The 25,099-nt window shown below is 43.9% G+C and overlaps 1 protein-coding gene and 1 long non-coding RNA gene across 2 annotated transcripts in view; one reads left to right on the forward strand and one right to left on the reverse strand.

Annotated features, from left to right (window-relative positions):
• Positions 1–3,404: 3,404 nt before the first annotated feature.
• Positions 3,405–10,350, forward strand: LOC136572024 (uncharacterized). Its single transcript, XR_010785742.1, has 3 exons — positions 3,405–3,483; positions 9,496–9,531; positions 10,315–10,350. It is a non-coding gene; the product is annotated as an uncharacterized lncRNA (long non-coding RNA).
• An 11,691-nt stretch (positions 10,351–22,041) lies between these two features.
• Positions 22,042–25,099, reverse strand: part of LOC136633514 (glandular kallikrein-like) — a 31,068-nt gene continuing 28,010 nt past the window's right edge. The window contains exon 5 of the mRNA XM_066609275.1: positions 22,042–22,239. Within this exon, the coding sequence (XP_066465372.1) occupies positions 22,042–22,239 (198 nt within the window). The remainder of the gene's footprint in view (positions 22,240–25,099) is intronic.

Genomic DNA, 25,099 nt, shown 5'->3' on the forward strand with positions numbered 1-25,099 from the left:
TGTTCACTTTCCCTTCCCACTCTCCTCATCCTGACGCTTCCCTCAATGCCCATCTCAGTGCCTTCACATAGTAATAATGCTTGCATTTGTATCCCAACTGTACTAGTGCCCCCCGCTATACCCTGCATAGTGCCTCAACACAGTTATGGCATATTCTCGCATTGCAGAAGATCACCACCAAAATCAGTGGCAATTTCCAGAACAAAACCTGCTACATGTGAACGTACCATTATGTTTATCCCCTAGTACCTACCCCAAGAGATAATTCCTCTATCAGTCCCCTCATTTTCTGTGATTTCTTCATTGTCATGTTCTCCCCCCCTTCTGTGCCATCTCATTATGATTGTGTACCCCATTCTGTACCTCCCATGCTCATGGTAGCCTCTCTTCTGTGCCTCCACCATGATAGTTGTGGTCCCCCTTCTCTTCATGTTGTCACATAGCCCCCCAAAACCTCAGGCCAGGTAGATTACAGGTTGCTGCATGACTGACATTGCTGCACTGTAGAGTATCACAGTATCTCTGGGAGCAAAGCACTGATTGTCTGCTGCAGAGCGCATATATACCGAGAGTACTATACTGAGAGCAGGACAGAAGCCGGTCTGTGCTATGTTCTGAGGTGCTATGACAGGTGCGGCAGCATGAGTAATGCACCAACTTGTAATCTTCCTGGTTGGAGCTTTGGGGGACCTGTAATTGTGGTGAGGGGGACTCTTGGGCCACCAGGGCTTAGGATCTGGGTCACAATGGCAATCTCTGTAACCCTTATAGCTACACCACTGGAGATGGACTTCTTCAGGGTTGGCATTGGTATCTTGTGCTTGATCACCAGAGCCTGGTGGATGAAGTTCCCCGTGGAGCTAAAGTCTAGGTAAGACTTTGTAGAAAACTGCAGAAAACTCTGTAACAGCACTGCAGGTCAACAAAGCAGAAAAGTGGAGTTTTGGAGAGGATTTGGTGTTACCTAGGGTCCTACAACTACAAGCTCCATTATCTAACAAGTTGAATACTGATTGCAATCTCAAGCTGTGTTTGTGAACCCCCACTTCTTTCCAGTGTAGTATATTCTCTTCAGATTGTAAGCTCATATGTCCAAGGCTCTCTGTACATTGTGTCATGTGGCATATTAATAGTTTCACTGTGTATATTTGCTCACATACATCTGTCATTATCACTAGGCAATGCATTCAGTGTTTCTCAAGGAGGAAGCCTCCAGGCCGTGTGCCCCAGCGTGCAAATATTTGTCTAGACGTCATTGCAGCTATTACCTAAAATTTAGCAGGAATTAATCAGAGAAGTTTAATTCTACTTTTTTTCTAGGTCACATAATTAGGACAAATTAACTATTTACTGCCTATCCTCCGCCCATTATTCTCACTCCAGCCCACCATAAACTGGAATGGAGGGAGCCACATACATACACAGATGCATCTCCATAGACTTTCCTGCATGCGGATGGCCTTCTTTACATGCAGACAGAGTCCTCACCATAGTTGTGGTCTGTAAAGATGAGACCCCCGCTGTCCTACTGGTCACTAAAGGCCCACACTCTCAATATGTTTACATTTATAAAGTGGGAAAACACCTTTAATGTCCTCCTGTTATGGGGGAGTTCTGATCTTTGCTGTTTTCGGTAGGGGCACCCCTATCATGAGGTGATCTGAGAGGCATGAAACACTGTGTAATTCCGCTGGAAAAAGAACACATCTGGAACTATTTAGACTAAATAAGCCATTTCAATCGGTGACTGTTTGTGTTTCGAGCGCTAATAAATGTGCCCTGTGGGCAGAAAAAGTACAATGAAATACGCCAATACACGTGCAAAAAAAGTCTCATTCATAGCACAAAAAAGTTGTGCTAAGGGGGGCTTCCGACAACCGTATGAGTAATTGCACCTGCTTCAGCACAACATATTTGCACGGCAAAGGCATACAGGTTCTGATTAGTATCTTGCGGCACATTGATCCACATTTGCTCTAACTGAACCTCTAGATCATGCAAACTCATAGCCTATCATAGTTGACAGCCCAGATGGTCCCATACATGTTCTACTGGTGATAAATCTGGTGACCGGGCAGCCACAGAAGTGTGACAATGTTATGGGGGCTCCTGTGACCCCATTGTGTGTGCGGCCGAGCATTATCCTGCTGCCTCTTGGAAGCCGCCAGGAGAGGAACACATGTGGCTGCAGGATGTCCTGAACATATCGCTGAGCTGTCATTGGCCCTAGCACCACTACTAGTGGGGACCGACTGTCATATGCGATGGACCCCCAGACCATCACACCAACAGGGGGCAGTGTGCCACTCTGCAGCAAAGGCAGGATTAAGGCGCTGACCCTGAGGTTTCCTGAGGGTCGTCGTCTGCGACCAAACTAAACCTGGATTAATTGCTGTAGACAACCCGGTTCCACTCTGTAGTGTCTAGTTGTATAGTTTACAACACAACTGCAAATAGAGGCGATGATGGGTATCAAAGGCAGTATATGTTATAGGCACCATGAGACCAAATGTCCTTCACACAAGTGCCTAGAAATGGTTCAGACAGACACTGGGGTGTAATGATGGAGCCACCTGTCTCTGGATGGCACTCAAAGAAACAGCTGCTTGTGCTTGTCAAACGATCAGACACTCCTCCCTACTGGTGGTCTGTAGAGGGCATCCTGAGCCCCATTGCCTTGTCTGCCCTCACATATCCACTGGTCCCAACACCCCCTAACACTCTGGTCAGACGCTCCTCTCTACTGTTGGTCTGTCGGTGGGTCCTGAGCCCGGTCACCTTGTATGCCCCATCCACTGGTCCCAACACCTTATACATCTGCCTGAGATGTAACTATATGTCGAGTTTTGCAGCAAAACAACAACTTTTTCGAGGGTCCGGATTGCTTCGGATGAGTATATAATACTGATGTCTTATCCTCCAGATGGGATACAATAGCAGTTCAAACATCACAAAACCTGTTCAGTATCCGGATTAGGATGCATCAACTCAAACCATTGTATGCAGAGAGCTGCTGATGTTTACCTAGGACCTCAATAGCGTATGTCCCAGCTTAGAAGTGATGATTGAATATCCAAATATCCAACCAGACCGGATTGTTATAAATATCGCAGCAGCAGACAGGAGGCACAGAAGAACGTTCCGGAGCCAGAATCCCGGTAGGTAAATTTATACTCTTATGATATTGTTGGCTTTAGTATGTACAATTGTGGCAAAGCCCAGTTTGTTATGTGGTGCACCTTCTGGTGATCTCATTGATTTATCTGCACTTTTATCAGACTATCACATTATCTTATTTCAGTCAGTTATCTTCATGTACAACAGATGTAACTGCAAACCTTAAAGCTCAGCTCTGCTACCTCGTTCTCTTCTTGTGATGTTTTTTTTCTTCTGTTATTCCTTAGTTCACTGTGAGCACCTCAGTTCTGCAGTCCACAGACATCATGGGCTTCTTAAGACTCAGTGTGGTTTTCTTGGTGGCAAGTAAGTAATAAATTAAATAAATCTTGTTATTTGTATAGTGCCAACTTATTCTGTAGAGCTTTCAGGTAATTTAGTAACCCCCCCCCCCCCCACCACCACCACCACCACCACTACCACCACCAAGCTAGGTACTCATTTTACTGACCTCGGAAGGCTGAGTCAACCTTGAGCCAGCTACCTCATTTAAAGTTAGTTTCTTTATTAATACAAATAGCTAAAATTGCAGGGCATTACTTGGGTCCATAACCCTCCCTAGTAAATAACAAAAACCCGACACACTTAGACTCAAACAGTTGGCAGAACACAAATGGGCCTATTATCATCCAGAGTGGAATCACTACCTGAGTAGAATGGCTAATATACTTGATATTAGATATCTCAGTAGTCACAGTATCACTCAAGTTTGTTTGTTATGGGTTTTCTACAAAAGTGTAAGATATGCATGTATGGATATCTACACTTTTCCTGTGTACATTTAGGGTAATATGCTCTTATTGTTAGGGTTTGGCTCGACGCGTTTCCCTACGTTGTCTAGTAGTTCATCAGGAACCACCCTGATCCTATAGAAAGAGGGGATATCAATAACCCCCTGTAGTGCTACTGTTGTCCTGCGTACAAGACACTACTACTCATGGTCAATTTTTGGATAAATAGATGCAGGTGAGGCTCCTGGTATATATAAGAGAGAGCACTCAATATTGGATCATCCTAATCCCTATCAATATAGTTAATCCAAGCTCCAATACAAGCTGGTTTACGACAGGAGAGGAGGATACGGCTAGCTCTCACCCACCCTGCTGTAGATTTAAGTTAATGCAGGGTTAATTAGGCTTTATTACCTTTACCCTTTCTCTGATCTATTAGTTAGCAAGATTAAGATGAATTTGTCTTTCTAGCTTCTTTTGAATAGGCTGACGATAAGTCTTTGTTTCTATACGTCTTTCCAAGGCTTTAGTCACACCAGGACCATTCAACCTGCCTACTTGATAGTATAAGTAATAATGAAAATAAAGATACAGAAAAATAAATATAGCCCCCAGCCTGGATGGTAGGCTGCAGGTATTTATAGCTATACTTCCAAATCAATAGGCAAGACCTCAAATCTCCATGGCGTGTCCCCTAGATGGATTGTGGCACCCCACTGTAATACTGAGAGAGGAGCAGACTGTAACCAATGCTACCGGGTTGCCTTGGTAACTCCAATCGGAGGAGGAATATTCAGCCCCCTCCCTTATTTGATGTCCACAGTCTATTTGACCATCCAGGCTGTGGACTATATTTCTTTTTCTTTATCTTTATTTTCATTATTATTTATGCTATGAAGTAGGCAGTTTGAATGGTCCTGGTATGAATAAAGCCTTGGAAAGATGGATAGAAACAAAGACTTATCGTCAGGCTATTCAAAATTAGCTAGAGAGACAAATTCAACCTAATCTTGCTAACTAATAGATCAGAGAAAGGGGAAAGGTGATAAAGCCTCATTAACCCTGCGTTAACCTAAATCTACAGCAGGGTGGGTGGGAGCTAACCGTATCCTCCTCTCCTGTGGTAAACCAGCTTGTATTGGAGCTTAGATTAACTATATTGATAGGGATTAGGATGATCCAATATTGAGTACGCCATCTCTCATATATATACCAGGAGCCTCATCTGCATCTATTTATCCAAAAATTGACCCGAAACATGAATAGTAATGTCCAATACACAGGACAACAGTAGCACTATAGGGGTTTATTGATATCCGCTCTTTCTAGAGGATCAGGGTGGTTCCTGATGAACTACTAGACAACCTAGGGAAACGCGTCGAGACAAACCCCAACAACAAGAGCATATTACCCTAAATGTACACAGGAAAAGTGTAGATGTCCATGCATGCATATCTTACACTTTCGTAGAAAACCCATAACAAATAAACTTGAGTGATACTGTGACTACTGAGATATCTAATATCAAGTATATCAGCCATTCTACTCAGGTGGTGATTCCACTCTGGATGATAATAGGCCCATTTGTGTTCTGCCAACTGTTTGCGTCTAAGTGTGTGTCGGGTTTTTGTTATTTACTAGGGAGGGTTATGAACCCTAGTAATGCCCTGCAATTTTAACTATTTGTATTAATAAAAAAAACTAATTTTAAATGATGTCTACACTGTGAAAGGGCGTAATTAGTAAACGTAGATATTTTTCTGCCTCAGTGAAATTGAGCCAGCTACCTGGACCTTGCGGGGATTGAATTCGAAACCTTCAGGTCATGAGCAAGAGCTTAGGACTGCATACTGCTTTCTTAACACTCTGTGCCACATGATACATAATTTCCTTTAATGACAGAATCACCGACTGGGTTCATCAGGGAAATGCGGTAGATATAGTATATCTTGACTTTAGTAAAGCAATTAACAAAGAATCTCATAACATCCCTAATTAAAAAATAAACAACTATGGGATTGACAAGGCAACTGTTAGGTGGATTCACAACTGGCTGAGTGTTCATACTCAAAGAGTGGTCATAAATGGCTGCACATGGAAGAATGTATCAAGTGGGGTACCACAAGGCTCTGTCCTAGGCCCAGTGTTGTTCAACCTTTTTATAAATGATCTGGAGGAGGGAATTGATAGGAAACTGATCAAATTTGCAGACGACACAAAGCTAGGAGGGATAGCCAACACTAGTGAAGAGAGAGAGAGAGTATTCAAAAAGATCTAGAGAAGCTTGAACACTAGAGGTGGCGAATAACAGAATGGTATTTAACAAGGAGAAATGCAAAGTCCTACATCTGGGCAAGAAAAATGAAAACAGTTCATACAGAATGGGAGGAATTGAGCTAAGCAGCAGCACATGTGAAAAAGACTTGGGTATACTAATAGATCACAGACTGAACATGAGTCAACAATGTGATGCAGCAGCCAAAAAGGCAAACACAGTTCTGGGATGTATTAGGAGAGGCATAGAGTCTAGATCACGTGAGGTAATTATCCCCTCTATTCTTCCTTAGAGTGAAACCCACTTGCGATTTTTTTCCCTGCGATGCGACAGGGATGATTATGAAACCAATGATTTTCTATTGTTTCAGCAGAGCTGTGCATTGCAGAGAAAAAAACCTGTGATATCGCTCAGTGTTTTCAATGGGGCCAGCGGCAGCAGCGCTAGCCCAATTGAAAACATAGGGAGAATATCACCGACTTCTGCCTCAGCTGTCACAGGAAGTCCAGGATGCTATCCCATTGCTTTTAATGGGGGCGGCGCTGTTGCCAGCCCCATTGAAAGCAGAGGTTTTGTAGCAATCCTTGCAGCATAATTTTTGGGGAAGGGCTTGAAATATAAGCCCTTCCCTGAAAATCATCCCTAGCTTGTTAAAAAAGAAACAACTTTAATCACCTCTACGCTGCTCAGACACGTCCTCCGGCTGGCTCCCCTGCACTGCTGTCCAGCACTCCTGAAAGGACTGTGCTGATTGGCTCATTCCTAAAATGTGTAAAAAATAAATCATAAACCAATCAGAGGCAGCACTCAGCCATTGAATGACAGCTGAGAGCTGCCTCTGAATGGTCACAGTGCTCAGCCAATCAGAGGCAGCCCTTTCAGCAGGCGGGGATTTTAAATCCCCGCCTGCTAAAAGCACTTCAGAGCAGTGTAGGGAAAAGACACGGCTGGATGCACCTGAGCCCCGGCAGCTGCAGAGAGGTGGGTATGTATATTTTAGAGATGATTTTCAGGGAAGGTCTTATATTTAAAGCCCTTCACCAAAAATTACTGCAGGGCTTGCTGGCAGCCCATTGCTTTCAATGGAGAACATTGCCTCCTCTGCCACAGCTCTGACAGCTGTGGCAGAGGATTTCTTTATCTCTTCGGGGAGTCCCATTGTCACTGGATACTATGACAATGCTGTCACAGTGTTCAGTGACAAGGGGACTTCCCGTGGAGATGAAGAAATCCTCTGCCACAGCTGTAGCAGAGAATTGTGATGTTCTCTGTATGTCAATGGGTCCACCGCTGCTGCCGCCAACCCCATTAGCCAAAGGTGGCTTGGGAGCAAGGGAGGCTAGCAGGACCTGCCCCTAGCCCCACCCCTCTATGATTTGCTATGGTGATTCTCTATGAGAAGGTCCCACTAGCCCCACCCCCTCTCTTTGCGCCATGGGGAAATCCCTCAGAATTTCCACATGTCAGAGACGCACAGCGATGCTATGCAGCATTTCTCTAGAGCAGGGAAAGTGAGCGGAGCTATGGGGGGTTTCCCCATAGTCCCGCTCAGTCTCTCCCTGCTCTGGGGAAATCCCAAAGCCCTTCTGGGTTTCTTCTCTCTCTTCTTGGAGCAGCTGTGCTTCTCCAAGCACAGCTGATCTAGTGAACGGGCAAAGTTTCATGCACTGCGCATAATAATAATAATAATCTTTTTTTATATAGCACCAACATATTCCGCAGCGCTTACAATACAGGGGAAATAAAACAAGACCACGGTTACATGAAGTTGATGAAATTGATGGAAACAGTAGGAGTGAGGGTCCTACTCCAACTAGCTTACATACTACAAGTAATAGGGTGATACAGAAGGTAAAGGGGCTGGACATGTGCACGGTATGGCGAGTTTGAGTGTGAGGAATGCTATACACATAGACAATGATCAAGCTGTATAGTGGTGGAGTTGGGATGACTGCAGATGCCGATTGATTATGGCTAGCAGGATTTTGTCACCAGGTTCATGAAGTTTGACTCAGAACTGAGCTCTGAGTCACAAGGGCAGGCCATACCGGCTTCTCCCCAACCGCACTATGTAGGCTGTCGGCTCTCTCCGGTGTTGTGTATTAGGGAGAGAGCTGTCACTCTGCATGCTGTGGGCTGGGAAAGGCCAGAGTGTGGGGGGGAGAGGTCGGTATGGTCCGCCTCGGTGACTCAGAGCTTAGCTGTAAGCCAAACTTCATGAATCTGGTGACAGAATCCCTTTAAGAAAACTCTGGATGAAACTGATGCACTGAGTGATGCTTAATTGTAGGGAGGGACAGAGACAGTGAATGTCATGCTCCGCCCCTTAGACCTGGCACTAATAATAAAAGGGTGTTTCAGGTTTTTTAGAGGGGTTCTCTGCTTTTCCTTCTTGCCCATGGTCTATGACCCATATTGTAACTCATTCCAATGTATGGAATTGTAGCTGAAATGTAATACTGCACACCGTCCATAGACAAGATCGGCATTGAGAAATAGAAAAAAATGCAGACTTTTTTTCCAATCCTACACATTGCTTTAAGTGGCAGTCTGGTCCCAGGACAAGGTAATTAAGTTGACAGGGGCGGTACAGCTGTTAAACTGTAATGAAGGTGCCCTAAGGTGAGCTCAAGAAGGACAGAAACCTCCTGGTAAATGAAGGGCGAGAATGGGGATATATTATTTGGTGCCCCCTTTTCTTGCTGTACAGGTTCCTATGACCCTTCTACCTAATTCTAAATAGTGCCCCCCCCCACACCCCTCCCTTCCTTCGATCACCTGATGCACACTGTGCATTTGTAGTCTAAGACATTACAAGCTGCTCTGATTGGCCAGCACTGCTCATGTGAACAGCCTTGACCAATCTGAAAACAGCATACAGTGTCTGATTATTGAAGCACAATGTGCATCTGGTAGTCTGTGAAGCAACGAGGCCATCTTGGATCACTGGAGCAGGACTCCGCAACCGATGGAGCAATAGTTGTACGGGAATAGAGGGGGAAGAGGGGTAATATAACATCCTCCCTCCAGTTCTGAACTAAGATTTTGTCCTGGGATGGGAGGGTTGCTTTATTATCAGATTTAGGTGTTTGAGGGGAAAAGATGAAATAGATCTGTTGTTCTCTGATGTCTCGGCTTCATTTTTTTCTGTAGAAAGTGAAACTTTTGATCATGAAAATGTTTTACAATAATCATAGCACTTCTAGTAATGAGTTTTCTTCTTCCTCTTCTTTTTCTTCTTCCTCTTCCTCTACGTCTTCCTGTTCATCATTATTTTTCTCCTCCTCCTTCTCCTAATGCTTCCTCCCATAGTCCTGCTGCAGCAGATTGACAGTTTCAGTGTACCAGGTATGTACAATTATCCACTGCAAACTGACCACTGGGGCATCAGCATTCGCGGGCCAAAATGTAGTAAACAAACAGAAGTAGCCTTTGGGGTCATGCAGCACTTATCAGGCACCTGAATAGGGCGCTGCAGAAGGCTTATGTCCACTATGAATATTCACGTTTTATTAAAGGGGTTGTCCAAGATTAGAAAAACATAGCTGCCTTCTTTTTAACCCTTGTCCTTGGGTCGTGTCTGGTATTGCAGCTCAACTTCCATTCGCTTTTACGTAATACAACACACAACGCTGTGGACAAGGAATCGAGGAATAAACAGTTGCACAGGAATAATGGGGGAGGTTGGGTAATATAACATCCTCCTTCCGGTTCTGGACCAAAATTTTGTCCTGGGATAGAAGGGTGTTTAGATTTAGTTGTTTGAAAGAAAGATATGAAATAGATCGGCTGTTCTCTGACGTCTCGGCTTCATTTGTTTTGTAGAAAAAGTGAAATTTTTGATCATGAAAATGTTTTACAATAATCTTAGCAGTCCTAGTAATGTGTTTTCTTCTTCCTCCTCTTCCTCTTTTTCCTCATCCTTTTCCTCTTCCTCCTCTTTCTTTTTCTTCATATTCTCCTCATTCTTTCTCTTCCATTACATTTTCTTCTTCTTTCTTTTCCTTCATCTCCTCCTTCGTCTTCTTCTCCTTCTTCTTTTCGTCTTTTACCTTCTGTTCCTCCTCCTTCTCGTCCATTTCTTTCTCTCACTCCCCTATCTCCTTCTATTCCTTCTGCTTTCTCCCGTAGTCCAGCAGCAGCAGACTTGCAGTTCCGGTGAACCAGGTACGTACAATTATCTTAACAAACAGAAATAGCCTGCTATGTTCATGTGGGCAAATAATCACAAGGCCCACATGAACGTGCCCCAAAAGGCTGGGTTATCACAAACACAGGGACCTAAAATGGACTTCAGACAGGACATGGTGACAGAAACACCAACTGGACAGAAAACTGCATACTGCGTACTGGACTGCCGGACAGACATAACATAGGGACTGACAAATGACCAAAACACTCACCTTGCATACTCATGCACATAAACAGATGTTGTAGCTATAAAAGTACGAGGTATTGGTTTGTATATTGGTCAAAATACTTAAGCCCGCAAGCCGCGATCAAGGCTCTTGGCTGTCTTGCGGGTCCCTACACTAGCAAGACAACATATACCAGAGGGCCACCCTAGCCCAGATATGGCAAACAACTCAGCAGGACAAAGCAGAGACAAACTGACAGAAAATAAACGTAAGAACGCACATGAACCAACGAGACACCAAACACACAGCAAGCTGCAATGGACAAGGATACATGAATGCTCACCCTGGACTCCAAACAGATACTGACAGGAGCTGAGTATATATGTGAGCAAAGACCTGAGGAATTGGCTAGCAGGAGATCACCACACCCAGCCAGCTCAATCATTCCACACCTGTGGGCTCTGCTGCTAGAAACCATAGTACTACAGGTCCCAGCAGCACAACCTAACAGTATCTCCCCTTTAAAAAAGGGGCCTCTGGACCCTTTGAGCATTAAAAAAATCATGCAACTCTTCCAACCCATGTACATGTACAAGATTTATCTAAAAAGACCCTGACACCAAGGCAAAGATGGCAAAATGGGAGAGAGTAACAAATAGTGCACCTAATATGAGGACCACCGCACCTTACACAACCGGCCTCAGTCACAGTAGTCTGCAAGAAAAAGTGCACTAGTCCAGAGGGGAAAACATGGCAACCCTCCTACAAACACAACAATCCATAGGACTTATCCATACGGGCCTATTACCAGATGTACAGCAAAAGAGGCCAAAAACACAGGTATATGCAACAGGGGTCTGCAGCAAATAGTTAGGATGGTCATTTATTACGTTCGCTGGAAGCACCTTACCACAGAACAGACACTGGGACAGAATTCAGACTGCAAAACGCAGGACAGGTAATGGACAGAGCTGGAACTCAGAATACAGAATGGGAGACTGACCCTAGGCTGCAGGCAGAATGGCAAGGCCCTACGCATACGCAGAGTGATCGCCTTGATAAAGGTGGCCCCGTGCTGGAACCTCGGACCTGAACATCCCTGAAAGGGAGGTAAATGGAACCAGGTGGAAACTGACAGCAAAGCAAAAACAAGACAAGCAAAACAGACTAAACAAAGCCCTGACATCTGCTAACCAACAGACAAGGGAACAGCATACAATTGGGCATCCGCCCACCAACGGACGGGTAGAAATACAGGAACAGGAACCAGGCGTCCAAACACCAGTGGACGGGTGGAACAGACAGACGGAATACAGACATAAACCATGACTGACAGCAACATAGCGTACAACATAATAATTCATACTAACATAATGCATGCCGCAAAGTCAGAACAGGACTATCCACACCTGATGTCTGGCCACCTCCACAGACACTGGACCTGACACTGTTCACACACAACCACGTAATGCATACCAACATAATGCATAACAACATAGCATAGCATACAACATAATATAACATATATCAATATAATGTGTCTAACATAATGCCCCCCAGTTATAAAAAGGAGTGCATTATGTTATGTTCATGTGGGCAAATAAGCACAAGGCCCACACAAATGTGCCCAAAGAGGGCGGCAAAAAAAACACACCCAACCAGCTCAATCATTCAACACCTGTGGGGCTGTGCTGCTAGAAACCATAGTACTACAGGTCCCAGCAGCACAATCTAACATAGCCATTAGGGTGAAATGGCACTTATCAGGCACCTGAATAGGGCGCCACAAAAGGCTTATGTCCACTATGAATATTTACTATTTAGCAGCTTTATTAAAAGGCTTGTCCAGGGTTAGAAAAACATGCCTGCCATCTTTCAAACCCTTGTCCGTGGGTCATGCCTGGTATTGTAGCTTAACTCCCATTCCCTTTAGCGGAGCTGATCTGTAATACAACATGCAACCCTATGAATCAACAGTTGCACAGGAATAAATAGCGAGGTCGTGTAATATAACAAGCTCCCCCCTGTTCTGGACCAAAATTTTGTCCTAGGATAGGAGGATTGCTTTATTATCAGATTTAGGTGTTTGAGGGGAAGAGATTAACTAGATCTGCTGCAATCTGATGTCTCGGCTTCATTTTTTTTTTTTGTAGAAAAAGTAAAATTTTTGATCAGAAAAATATTTTATAATAATCTTAGCAGTTCTAGTAATGTGTTTTCTTCTTCTTCCTCTTCTTCTTCTTCCTCCTCTTTCTCTTCCTTCATATTTTCTTCTTTCTTTTCCTTCATCTTCTTCTCCGTCTCCTCATTCTTCTTTTTCTTCTGTTCCTCCTCCTTATCCTCTATTTCCGTCTCTTATTCCTCATTCTTTTCCTTCTCCTTCTCTTACCTCTCCTCCCCTATCTCCTTATCTTCCACCTCCTCCTTGTCTTCCTTCTCTTTCTTCTCCTTCTTTTCCTCCTGCTTCCTCCTGTAGTCCAGCAGCAGCCTGACAGTTACGGTGAACCAGGTACGTACCATTATCTTAACAAACAGAAATAGTCTTTGGGGTCATACAGCGCTTATCAGGCACCTGAATGGGGCTCCACATAAGGCCTTTGTACACAATGAATATTCACTGTTTAGCAGTTCTAATAAAGGGCTTGTCCAGGGTTAGAAAAACATGGCTGCCATCTTTCAAACCCTTGCCCGTGGGTCGTGTCTGGTATTGCAGCTCAACTCCCATTCACTTTGATGGAGCTGAGCTGTAATACAACATGCAACCCTATGGATGAGGGTGGCGCTGTGTTTGGAAGTAATCAGCCATGTTTTTCTAACCCTGGACAAGCCCTTTAAGCACAGCACAGTACAGTTACTAGATTACATTATGGAGCTGTTAAAGGGCAGTATTATTTGAGCATTGTATAAGGTATTTATGGGGCATTTTATGGCATCAAGGCAGGCTTATTGACAGAAGAAACATCGTAGAGCACCGCCTCCATCCCCAACAACCAAGTAAGGCTGTGCACGCGGTATTTTGTTGCTCCATTTTTCTGGCAATAGGCTCACAGCCAGAGCAAAAGAAAAACAAGCTAGCGGAAGTAAATACAGCTAGTAGCATTATAATCACCCCTCTCTGCAGGTAATTTATTGGCTAAGGTTGTGTCTAGGTTGAATTCACATCTGCTTCAGAAGCTCTATTACAAGTTCTATCAAAAATTGTGAAAAAATTGTGCAGCCGCCATATTTTCCAAGGAAATGACGTATACCAAGAAAGCCAACGGTCCCCATTATAGTCAATCAGATGTCATTGGTGTCCATCAAGTAATGGATTCAGAATTGCTGTCAATTCCATAATTTTTTTTCCTATGATAGAGAAAAAACTGATTTGACCGACAGAGATGTGAAGAGAATCTGACCCGTACCGGTAGTGGCACGAAACTGCAGACGATTCACTGTGAAGAAGCCTATTTGTCAGCTGATTTAATCTTTTATGCAGGCATACAGATTGTAATTCATCAGCACTACACCCCCTCCCATGTGACCTGGGGGCTCTGCTGTGGAGGAATGCTATCAGTATGGGGACGAATGATCATATTACCAATCACTTACCCGCATACAGCTGACCCTCTGCCACATGTCGACAGCACCAAAGAGCACAGATCAACATACTATGTTAGTTGGCGCTCATTCTAAGGGCACCGCAATGTATTCGCACTATGAAAGAGATTTTTTTTAGCACGTATCGACATATTTCAATGCAATGTTTTTGCCCACAAGGCACGCTTTTTGCTCACATAACATTACTGCACCCCGATTTAAATGGCTATTAAGCCTAATGAGTACAAAATGGGCACAAAAGTAGAGCATGCTGCATTTTTTTCACGCATGCAAAATGCACATGGAAAATACAGAGGCGTGTACGAATCCATTGTAATCAATGAACCCTAATCTACATGTGTGAGGCCCCCTAAATGCAGAGGATCGGCAGTTGTAAAGGGTCCCTCAGGCTACCTTCATACATAGCGCATTCACGGCACGCTTTCCACAGTGGAAAACTCATAGCAAACACAAACCGAAATGGTTTTAACCCTTGTATTTCAAGCATTGAAGTCTGCAGCATTAATAGGCGGCTGCAGATGAATTGTGGGAATTCTGTGCCTCATGTGAAGGAGATTTTTGAAATCTTCTCCCCATGGCTTGTATGCAGCAAAATCCACTATTATGCAACTTTTCCACTATGTGAAGGCGCCTCAGGGCCACCTGGTTCTTTTTTGAGATATCTGCTGCCAACGCTGACGATCCTCTCCCCAGTAACTGGCGCCTTGGTGGTTGCACCTTCACCCGCTGATAGAAACGGCCCCATAGAGGGTACTCACATGCTATTATTTGCTCAGCATACCGATGAATCTTAGGAAAAGTAGAAGAAGGGGGCGCTATCTGCCGTAGTATATCCAAGGTGTTATAACTGAAATATTGCATTAAATGGATTACATAATTGAGTTCTGCTAAGAATGAGCACAAGTACATGACATCGCTTTAGGATTGGAGGTGTAAACCCAACGGTAGAGCTGCTCACCTTAGTCTGATCCTACCAGGAGGGTTCTCCTCTTCAAACTCACACCGGGATAATACCATAATCAGTGTGAAGCATGACCAGTAGATAGGCGCAGTAGACTTTGACACATATACACTTATGTGCCACATATGTATTTTTAGCCAGAGAAAGACCCCATTATGTTGTTGAAATGCTTTGAGCGTGTTTGAGAATAATAGTTCTTACTTGTAAAGTCAGCTTGACATTGTATGTTTCAAAGTTTCCCGGGGAACGCCTATCTACTGGTCATTGTTCAGAAGGCTTTAGTCAGCATACGGCACTGTTACTTGGGCACCATGATGGCGCTTCTAAGTAGGCACTATATGTAACGTATATACTGTACGCTATATGGGGGGCACAGAAGATACAGCACAGGGCATGATCCAGTATAAGGCTCCATAAACAAATTATTGTGTCTCCACAGGTCTTATTTGTCCTACTAACAGTTCCGCTGGATCAGTTACAGACTGTGACTTTACATGTGGGAACGCAAATGTAGATAAATTCCCATACGATTGTGAAAAAACTAGTAAACCAGGATGTCAGTGTAACGATGGACTTTATGCTCAGACTGGGACTTTTGGGAAATCTGTAAAATGTGTCAAACCTGAAAAATGCAAAGTCAAATGTGGTCCCAATAAGTGCTATGACCCAAAAGCAAACGGCTGCCAAAACACATGTGAAAGGCCAAAGTTGCAGGAAGTATGTAGAGCTATACCGAGGCCAGGATGTGTCTGTAAGAAGGGATATATGCGCTCTGAAAAGAATAATTATGCATGTATAAAAGAGAGTAAATGTGACCCCCCTCTGACTAAGTCATAGTAGAGGAGGGAGAGTTCTCTCTTTTAGGGTCCAAAAAGTGGCTACAAAAGGTGTTTCTGTCTTTGAAGGACCCCGTAGGACTGTTGTCCGCAGACATCCTATTGATTTCTATGATAACTGTATAATTCTTCATTCCCCCACTGCTGGTACTGTTGAAAGTTGAAAACACATTGTCACAATTAGTTTAGCTAATCACTGGTGGTCCCAACAGCAGACACCCCCCCCCCCCTTCCCGGCCTATAGTCCAGCCTACAGATACTGCAGCTTTAAGTGAAGTGAAGGTCTAACATGAGAAGAACAAAGCTTCCCCAAACTCTGTGGTCCTGTAATTACTGGATGTCCAATAAAGATGTGTAAACCCTCATACTGAGTGTGCGGATGGATTTATTTATGATATGGATAGTCGCATAAGGATTATTTCTTGCTAAATCATCACAAAAAAAAATTTAACTTTGAAACCCGACGGTCTCAGATTCTCATGAAATTTAGTAGGATGGCAAAAGGCATAAAGTAACTGACAGATGAAAAATTTTAGCCCTCAGTGATACACGGTATTCATACAGCAGGGTTGAAAACATGAGAAAATGTGAAATTTATGCTTTCCCGATCAACCAAAAAATTCATAACTTTGCTTTTGAATATGGTAGAACTTCCATCTGGGCTGGTTTTGAAACTAACAGAGCAAATTTTTCATTAAAAAAAGTTTTATAATACAGTATTACAGTCTTCATTTCAAGGTCACATTATGTAAACTTTGACCATAAATATCTGTAAACATGTATGTTCAATTTTTGGGAGAGTAGATTATGTAATACAAGTAAATGCAATCTCTCCTTGATATAAATTTCATTTGGGGCTGTCACGTCAACACAAAACGCGCTGGATGTATAATGTCAGATACTATACAAATGCACACTCGGAACACCAAGGGATTGTGAACTGTGAACTGGACTCAGGGCAGACATAACACAGAGACTGACAAATGACCCAGAAAACTCACCTTGCATACCTGCCTGCATAGCGGGATGCAATAACTATAGAGTGTACAAGGTATTCGGGGTTTTTTTGGAAAAGATACTTAAGCCCATGAGCCCTCTTCAAGGGTCCTCGTTGTCTCGTAGGCCCCAACTCTAACAAGACAATTTCCGCATGAAACCTGTCTGTATGCAGGGCGATCGTTCTGATAGGGACGGCCCCACAATGGGACCTAAGAACCTAACTCGCCCTTGATGGTAAACGATCCAAACAGACAGAACAAAGTTCACACCAACACAATAGAGATTGCATGCAACACAGGACAGGACTGTTCATACCTCATGTCTGGCCCCCTGCAGAGACCCACAGAACACATCAATATTCACACATATATCCTGCGACCTGCATAGACACACACAACACATCATGCATGAAAGCAAAACCCCAGGGTGTAGGAAAACCAGCCTCCTCTAGCCAGAGGGGCTATTATTTATGTGCAACAGGCCAGTATGGATTGGCTGGCTGGAGAAACCTACACCCAGCCAGTTCAATTATCCCACACCTGTGAGGCTGTGCTGCTCACAACCCATATAGAACTACCGATCCCAGGAGCACAACCTGACAGGGATGGTTTTGAGAAAAGGAGTAAAAGAAAATATTTAAAGTGGTTATCCCGTTACTTAAAAGTGCTTCACAACCACTCTGTCATTCCTGATTACTGCTTACCAGGACATGTGACTGCAGCAGCCAATCATTGGCTGTAGGAGGTCACTGCTGTAGCCGGACATATAGACAGGGCAAATATATAGTTTGGTGACCCCCAATTGATTAATGGCTTATCCTAAGAATAGGCAATCGATAGAAGATTGGCAAGAAAAACCTGTAGATAAACAGTGTACTTAGTACAGATAACTGGTCTATTTATTACCCTCGTCCTATTGATGTTTTGGCCAAAAGTTTGCCCTTTTGTTCCTGAGAGGGTGTCAGATTTTCCGTGGTGCCTTGGGTTAAGAGTTTAATTCTTTCCGTGACGGAGCTCTTAACCCAAAACACTTGTAAGTGAAATCAATTTTCTCCATTGAAATGAATGGAAAAGCCATTAATCGATTCTGTATAGCGAAGCTCTCCCAATGATTTCAATGGGAATCGCATTGACCCCCTGAAAGCAATAGGACGCCGGCAACCCGCAGTGATTTTCGGGGAAGAGCTTTAAATATAAGCCCTTCCCTGAAAGTCATCCCTAGCTGTAGTAAAAATATTAAAAAGATATATACTCACCTGTCTGCCGGGGCCCAGGCGTGTCTAGCCACAACTTGTTCTCCCTGCATTGCTCTGAAGCTTTTCAGCAGGTGGGGATTAAAAATGCAAGGAGAACAAGCCACAGCTAGACCTGCATGAGCCCCGGCAGCAGTGGACAGGTGAGTATATATTTTTTACTACAGCTAGGGATGTTTTTTCAGGGAAGGGCTTATATTTAAAGCCCTTCACCGAAAATCACTGCAGGGGTTGCAGGCAGACCATTGCTTTCAATGGGGACACTGGCAGCAACGGCAGCCCAATTGAGAGCAAGGCTCTTAACCCAAGTCTTTGCTCTTAAATCAGAGCAAAAATTTGGGAGAGAGCCTGCTGTTGAGTCAAAAATCTTGTAAGCTTAGGCACTCTTAACCCAAGGTATCACTGTATAGTCACTCTGATACCATCAGGGAGCATAGAGGTCTATGTAGAGGACTACAGTGTAAAGGTGGTTTATTGGCGTTGATACCACTGGACAGATGGTGGGCAGGGCATGTGCTATTAATCCTACCATTAAGCCTTCGAATTTTAATAGCAACTACTGGCTGTAAAAGTAGGATTAGGGTGGTATTCAGTAATCATTTTTCTTATATGTTTGTCCTGAGCCCGTACATGTTTTAGTTGACTATTATTAAAAGTTAAGTTTTAGGGATCAGATTACTGGGTTTAAACTTAGGGTTTACAGAAAAGTGTACGGTCTTTTACATTTATATCTGACTTTTATTATGTAAAAAGCCTAATTGCACCATAAACCATCTCAAACACTAGTATATCAATGGAAAAGCAGAGTAACCGCCCTGAAGAGGGTGACCCCACACAGGAAGCTAACCTTAGCTCACCCTATTTTTTATTAATAAATAGGAGGAATGGAAAAAAAGGGGAGGTATCCAACGTTAAGGGTCAGGAAAAATGAGATCTGAACCAAATTGTGGATTTACATTTGTAAGAGATGCAGACCTACTGTACAAGCAGATTTAGCAGATCAATAGGAAAAATCCACGTGCAAATTTTTTCCAACACAGAATCCTTATAACATTTCCCCCATAAACTTCTGTATTTATATCACTATTTTCTACTGAGAGTCTGCCTGGGCCATCCGGAGCCTTTTCACTTTCTGTGTGTGCCCTAAGTCATCCACTGCACTCAACCCATCCTAACAGCTGGGTCAGAACAACCTAGATGGTGGGCAATTTGTCGAAACGACCATCCTGCTCCTCTCATTCCATTGATGTGCCCCGTCTCAAAGTTCTGTTACCTGGAAAAATGTCTTTTCATGTGTCTTAGAGGCGTCTAGTGGTCAAAGATCTTTCAGCAAGAGGTACACTACGCCATCGTAGCCTCTGAGAGCCTTTTTATAGGGCAATAGAGTACTTTTACGGTCTCTGGTGACAACACCTAGTGTCTCATCGAACCACAACTGTAATCACCTACATATCTCCCTGAGACATAAATGAAGGACGATTTTTGAAACAAGCTATCAGAGTACATTTTTTTACAATGAATGTACTACCAGATCCCAGAGAGATCCTGAACCACTGCAGACTAAGCGCCAAAGCCTGGCCATCAAATCAGGGTGGCACAGATAGAACTACAAGCCCACGGAGAGCGGACAATAGCACCACCAGGAGGCCATGGAGGATGAGGCTCATTTCCTGCTATGATGCCCCAGATAGCAAGCAGTGAGGGATGCTCACTTAAAGGGGATGTCTCATCAGAAAAGGACATTATTTGAATCCCATTTTTGTGTTAAACATATTTTTTAAGAATTTATGGTAATTATTTTTTTATCTTTTGGTCACAATTAGAGATGAGCGAGCATACTCGCTAAGGGCAATTGCTCGATCGAGCATTGCCCTTAGCGAGTACTTGCCCGCTCGGGAGCAAAGATTCGGCTGCCGGTGGGGGAGAGCAGGGAGGAGCGGAGCCCCCTGCTGACTGCCGCAACTCGATCGAGCAATCGTCCTTAGCGAGTATGCTCGCTCATCTCTAGTCAAAATCTGTATTTTTTTTTAATCCTAAAATCCTGCATTTTTCACACAAACCAGAAAACTCGATAATTGTCTAATACTTCCTTATCTGTAGAGGAAGCTGTGCAGCAGTCATCTCCCTAACATCACAGGCAGGACTACACTGACAGGTACCACCTATATGTAGATAACACAGAATCCCCCATACATCATAGGTATAAGCTGTAACTATCCACTCCCTCCCTACAAATTCACCTCTGCAGGTCACAGAGCATGTCTAAAAACAGTCTCCATGTAAGTCAATGGGTCCCATCAAACTACTAACAACCACTTGTCTGTCCAATTTCTGTGTGTGATGTGGGAGTTACATCCAGAGCCGGACAGCACCTGTGATGTCAGTTATTACCGGCTCTTAGCTCTGTCCCCTGATCACATGATGGTGATGTCTCACAGGTCTTTTATTCTCCTTCTGCAGTGAGTGAGGAATTATAGGCAGACTAAATCCCCCACAAACCCTTGTGGCCTCAGTTGCTATAGATACAGCACTACGCAGTCTGCCAGTTTGTACCTGGTTGTCAGACTGCTGCACACGTCCAATAAATGACACCTCAAAAATTTACACATACCGGCTCTTAGCTCCGTCCCCTGATCATATGATGGTGATGTCAACACAGGTCCTTTACACATACATAGCTGGCAGTGCATACTGACCAACAACATTAAATAATAGTCCTTCCCCACTATCTTCACATCCCGTGAGCGTGATATCATGTCATCTCAAGTGCTAATGACACCAGTCCAGTCTTCATCTAATCGCCAACCGTTCTCCATTGTTGAAACAAACCATTGCTGTCATGCAAACATGTCCCCACAGAGGGTTTAACACCGCTGTGAAGCTAATGCAGCTTACCTGACACAGCGACAAGCCACAATGTCACCTCAGCCATCAGCTGAAGTTTGTAAAACATGGGCAGCTCATATGCGAAAGCTACATAACAGAGCTGTGTGTGTGTGATATACATGTTGCAGAGGTGTGTGTGTGATGTGCATGTAGCAGAGGTGTGTGTGATGTGCATCTAGCAGAGGTGTGTGTGTGTGTGTGACGTGCATGTAGCAGAGGTGTGTGTGTGAGAGACAGGCATGTAGCAGAGGTGTGTGTGTGACGTGCACATAGCAGAGCTGTGTGTGTGTGACATGTATGTAGTAGAGTTGTATGTGTGTGACATTCATGTAGCAGAGCTATGTGTGTCACGTGCATGTAGCAGAGCTGTGTGTTTGTGTGTGTCACATGCATGTAGGAGAGCTCTGCGGCTCATTTCACCACCTTAAACACTGGTACTATAATTTCCTAATAATTACTAATAGTCATATATAGATAACACAATTAAAAAATTCTACAATCAGGAAATTAAAACATATTAGAAAAATTTAAAACATTCAGCTCTCTAGTTTTAATTATTTTTTTTTTAAATGGTGGAGGAAGAGAAACTCTACATTCTGTTGGGGAAAGAGGAAGACACAGCGGCCATAGCTGCACAAGATGTCAGTTCCTGCCATAGACAGAGAGGAGGGTGATATACCATGGACTCCTATACCCCCAAATCCTCACCCCTATACCTCAGCTTCACTTACCATGGCAATGCTAATGTCTATTTAGTCCTGCCAATGAAGTTTCTTACAATTTAATAGATAGATAGAATCTTCCGCTGTTAAGTTTACATTTTTTATTCACTTAATTCTTGCACAATATCACAGACATCAGTGACGCGGCTCGCGGTTTATAATACGCCTCAGGAATCATCTCATGGTCACTTCTTTGATATTATATAGAGCAGCTTCACAGTCCCGGTGTGCGGTGAAGACAATCTCAAGATTTACACTTGGAATCTTCATTTTCCATCACATGGTTAATCCAGTCCAGGTAGTAGAAAACTCTGTTGTAGACTCTGGGCTGATGCCATTGTCCACAGGTTGTGTCCTGCCATGGTATGATCCCATGTAGTTGTGACCCACAAACCAGAGGACCTCCAACATCTCCTTGTGAGAGCGGACGTCGAATTCCATTCTGCTTGAATATATGAAGAAAACTTTATCAGTGTGATGTGAAACTTGATGTTATAATGGCCTCTTGTGGTCAGCTTGTATAATTGCATCAAGGCATCACTTCCTATGGCATACTAATAGAAAGCCTGGCTGCAATCTATGAGGATCATGTAAAAATTATTGGCAACTATGTTTTTATTTGCACAGAATATGTTTGAATAGTAGGAACTTTATTACATAACCTTGAAATATTCCTTGCCATGTCCCAAACCCGCTTCCACACCCTGGAAGACATCTGACACTGTCAGCATTCCCGCTGTTGTCGATGGTCCTCAGGGAGCGTTGTATAACCAACACAATTTCTTCCCTCATTTTGAATAGGCATCCGCGCAGGGGCTCCTTCATCAGGTTAAAGTCACACAGGTTCCTGTCAATGGAGTAAGAGGGATGCTCCAACACCTCCCAACCCCATCTTTGCAACAGTTGGTTCAAATTTGCGGCCACATGAGAGTGAGCGTTGTCGTACAGTATGATGGGTGAATTCTGCGGGAGCTGGTCTTATGTGACACAATGTCGGACAAAGATGGTGTTGAAGAAAAAAGGTAATACTGGGCATTGACAGTAACAGGAGGAAGGACGGCGTGTAACAGTGCGCCATAGTCATAAGCAACTGTAAGCATTACCTTTACATTGCTCGACGCATGCTTGAGTTTCTTGGGCTGGGGAAAATGTTGGTGCCTCCACTCAGCAGACTGCCATTTCAACTCAGGCTCGTAGCTCCGTGCCCGTGCCTCGTCAATTGTGATAATGTGTCTCAGAAAAGATTCTCCCCTTTCATACCAAGCTAGATGGGTCACAGGCACTTCCATTCGTTGCCACGCTTGAACCTAGGAAAGGTTGTGTGCTTGGGCGTAGCTATAGGGGGCACAGAAGTAGTAGTCTCTACTGGGCCCAAAGGCCTTTTCATCACATTAGAAGACACCAGCATTATAAATAGCGCAGATCTTACAGGAGCTTCTAGCGGTGCCTCTGGTTGTGTGGAACCCATCTGATAGAGATGCAGCATCCCATAGGGACACCCTGGACACTTGACAAATGTGGGGAGCTGGGAGGGCCAAGTGTTGGGTTGTCACGGTGGCACTTACCAGGCTCCTTTCCCAGAGGAATATTTGCAGGCCACCAAAGACACCCCTTGGATAGGGAATGCCAATAAACAGCAGAATGTGTCATTGTCACAGGTGACGCCACCGCTCCTACACAACAGTATGATACATAGTGGAGAATAATCACCGACACAGTCTTGCAGTACCTCAGGTCCCCAGGAATGGTTAGGGGCCGGTATAAACTTTACTGGAGTAAATTTGCAGAAAAACAATTATCACAAGGCAATTTAGGTACAGTCTTTCCAGTGCAGGCAAAGCAAGAGGTCAGGGAGGAAGCACAGGATGACACTGTTCCTGCAGTTTACGTTATCTGCCAGGAACCACTACTGGAAGGGTAACACTATGGAGAAGAAAGAGGGGTAGGGTCACTCCACTGACACTCTGGCAGCTATTATTGACTTTCACCCAGCCCTGAAATACAGTCGCTACAGGATATCTCTCCTCCTCTTCCATCTTCACCACAAAGAAGCTGAAAGTGCTTCCATGTGGCTTTGTGTTAGACTCTCTTAGATTGAAGACAAGATGAATGCTCCTTTCCCACTCTTAATCACTCCAATTTATACCCTAACTCATACCACATGACATGACAGACTGTAGATACATCTACATGCAGGCAATGATTTTATTGAAGTTAACCTCTCAAGCGCCGCAGCTGTGCAACACACACATTGGAAATGACAATACAAGCTTTGCACAGTGCATCCACATAGGACAAACATGTAGGCCATTTATGGAGGGGACCAGGATGGTGTGCTGGGCCAGTACAGAGCCTTTTTGCATTTTTTGGTGTACTCTCAGAATCATATGCAGGGATTTGGATGAAATGTTAATCTTTGTAGAGAAATCTTCACATGTCCATCTTCCACATGTTCTTCTTCCAGAAACAGGCGGACTTGAGCAATGTGAGATTTGTCCTGCTTGCTCTGGCCTCATGTTTGACACTTTTACGTTCTTCCTAAAATGATGCTAATAGAGATGAGCCAGTATACTCGCTAAGGCTAACTACTCGAGCAAGTAGTGCCTTAGCCGAGTATTCTCCCGCTTGTCTGTAAAGATTCGGGGGCCGGCGGGGGGTGGGGAGAGCGGGGAGGAATGGAGGGGAGATCTCTCCCTCTCTCCCCCCCTCTCACCGCTGCAACTCACCTGTCACCCGCGCCGGCCCCTGAATCTTTAGAGACGAGCAGGAGGATACTCGGCTAAGGCACTACTCGCTCGAGTAGTTAGCCTTAGCGAGTATACCCGCTCATCTGTAGATGCTACCAATCTCATCACACTAGATGCTGTGGGGCTGTAGCCCAGCTATGGCAGTGCCTGTTTGCCAAGAGCTTCTCGAAGGCCATGGTGACACTTTTGAGCATTCCTACCACAAGCGGTATTTGGTGAGATGCACTTGTTCGACGGGTCTGACACCTTCTGACGTATGAACGATACTATAGATAACACTCATGACCTCTATTTTTATATTATATACCACATTTTCCTTGACTGCTATACTGAAAATGTAGCAGGGTGTTGCCAATAATTTTTACATGACCCTCATATGTGTATATCTATATGGATGTGTGTGTGTGTGTGTGTATATATATATATATATATATATATATATATATATATATATATATATGTGTATAAATCTAGATCTACATCTATCTATATCTATATTTCCAGGCTCAGGAAAAATATTCAGCGGAATTAGGAATAAATAGTTAGAATCAAAGG

Source organism: Eleutherodactylus coqui, chromosome 6 (assembly GCF_035609145.1).
Source record: "Eleutherodactylus coqui strain aEleCoq1 chromosome 6, aEleCoq1.hap1, whole genome shotgun sequence".
NCBI lineage: Eukaryota > Metazoa > Chordata > Amphibia > Anura > Eleutherodactylidae > Eleutherodactylus > Eleutherodactylus coqui.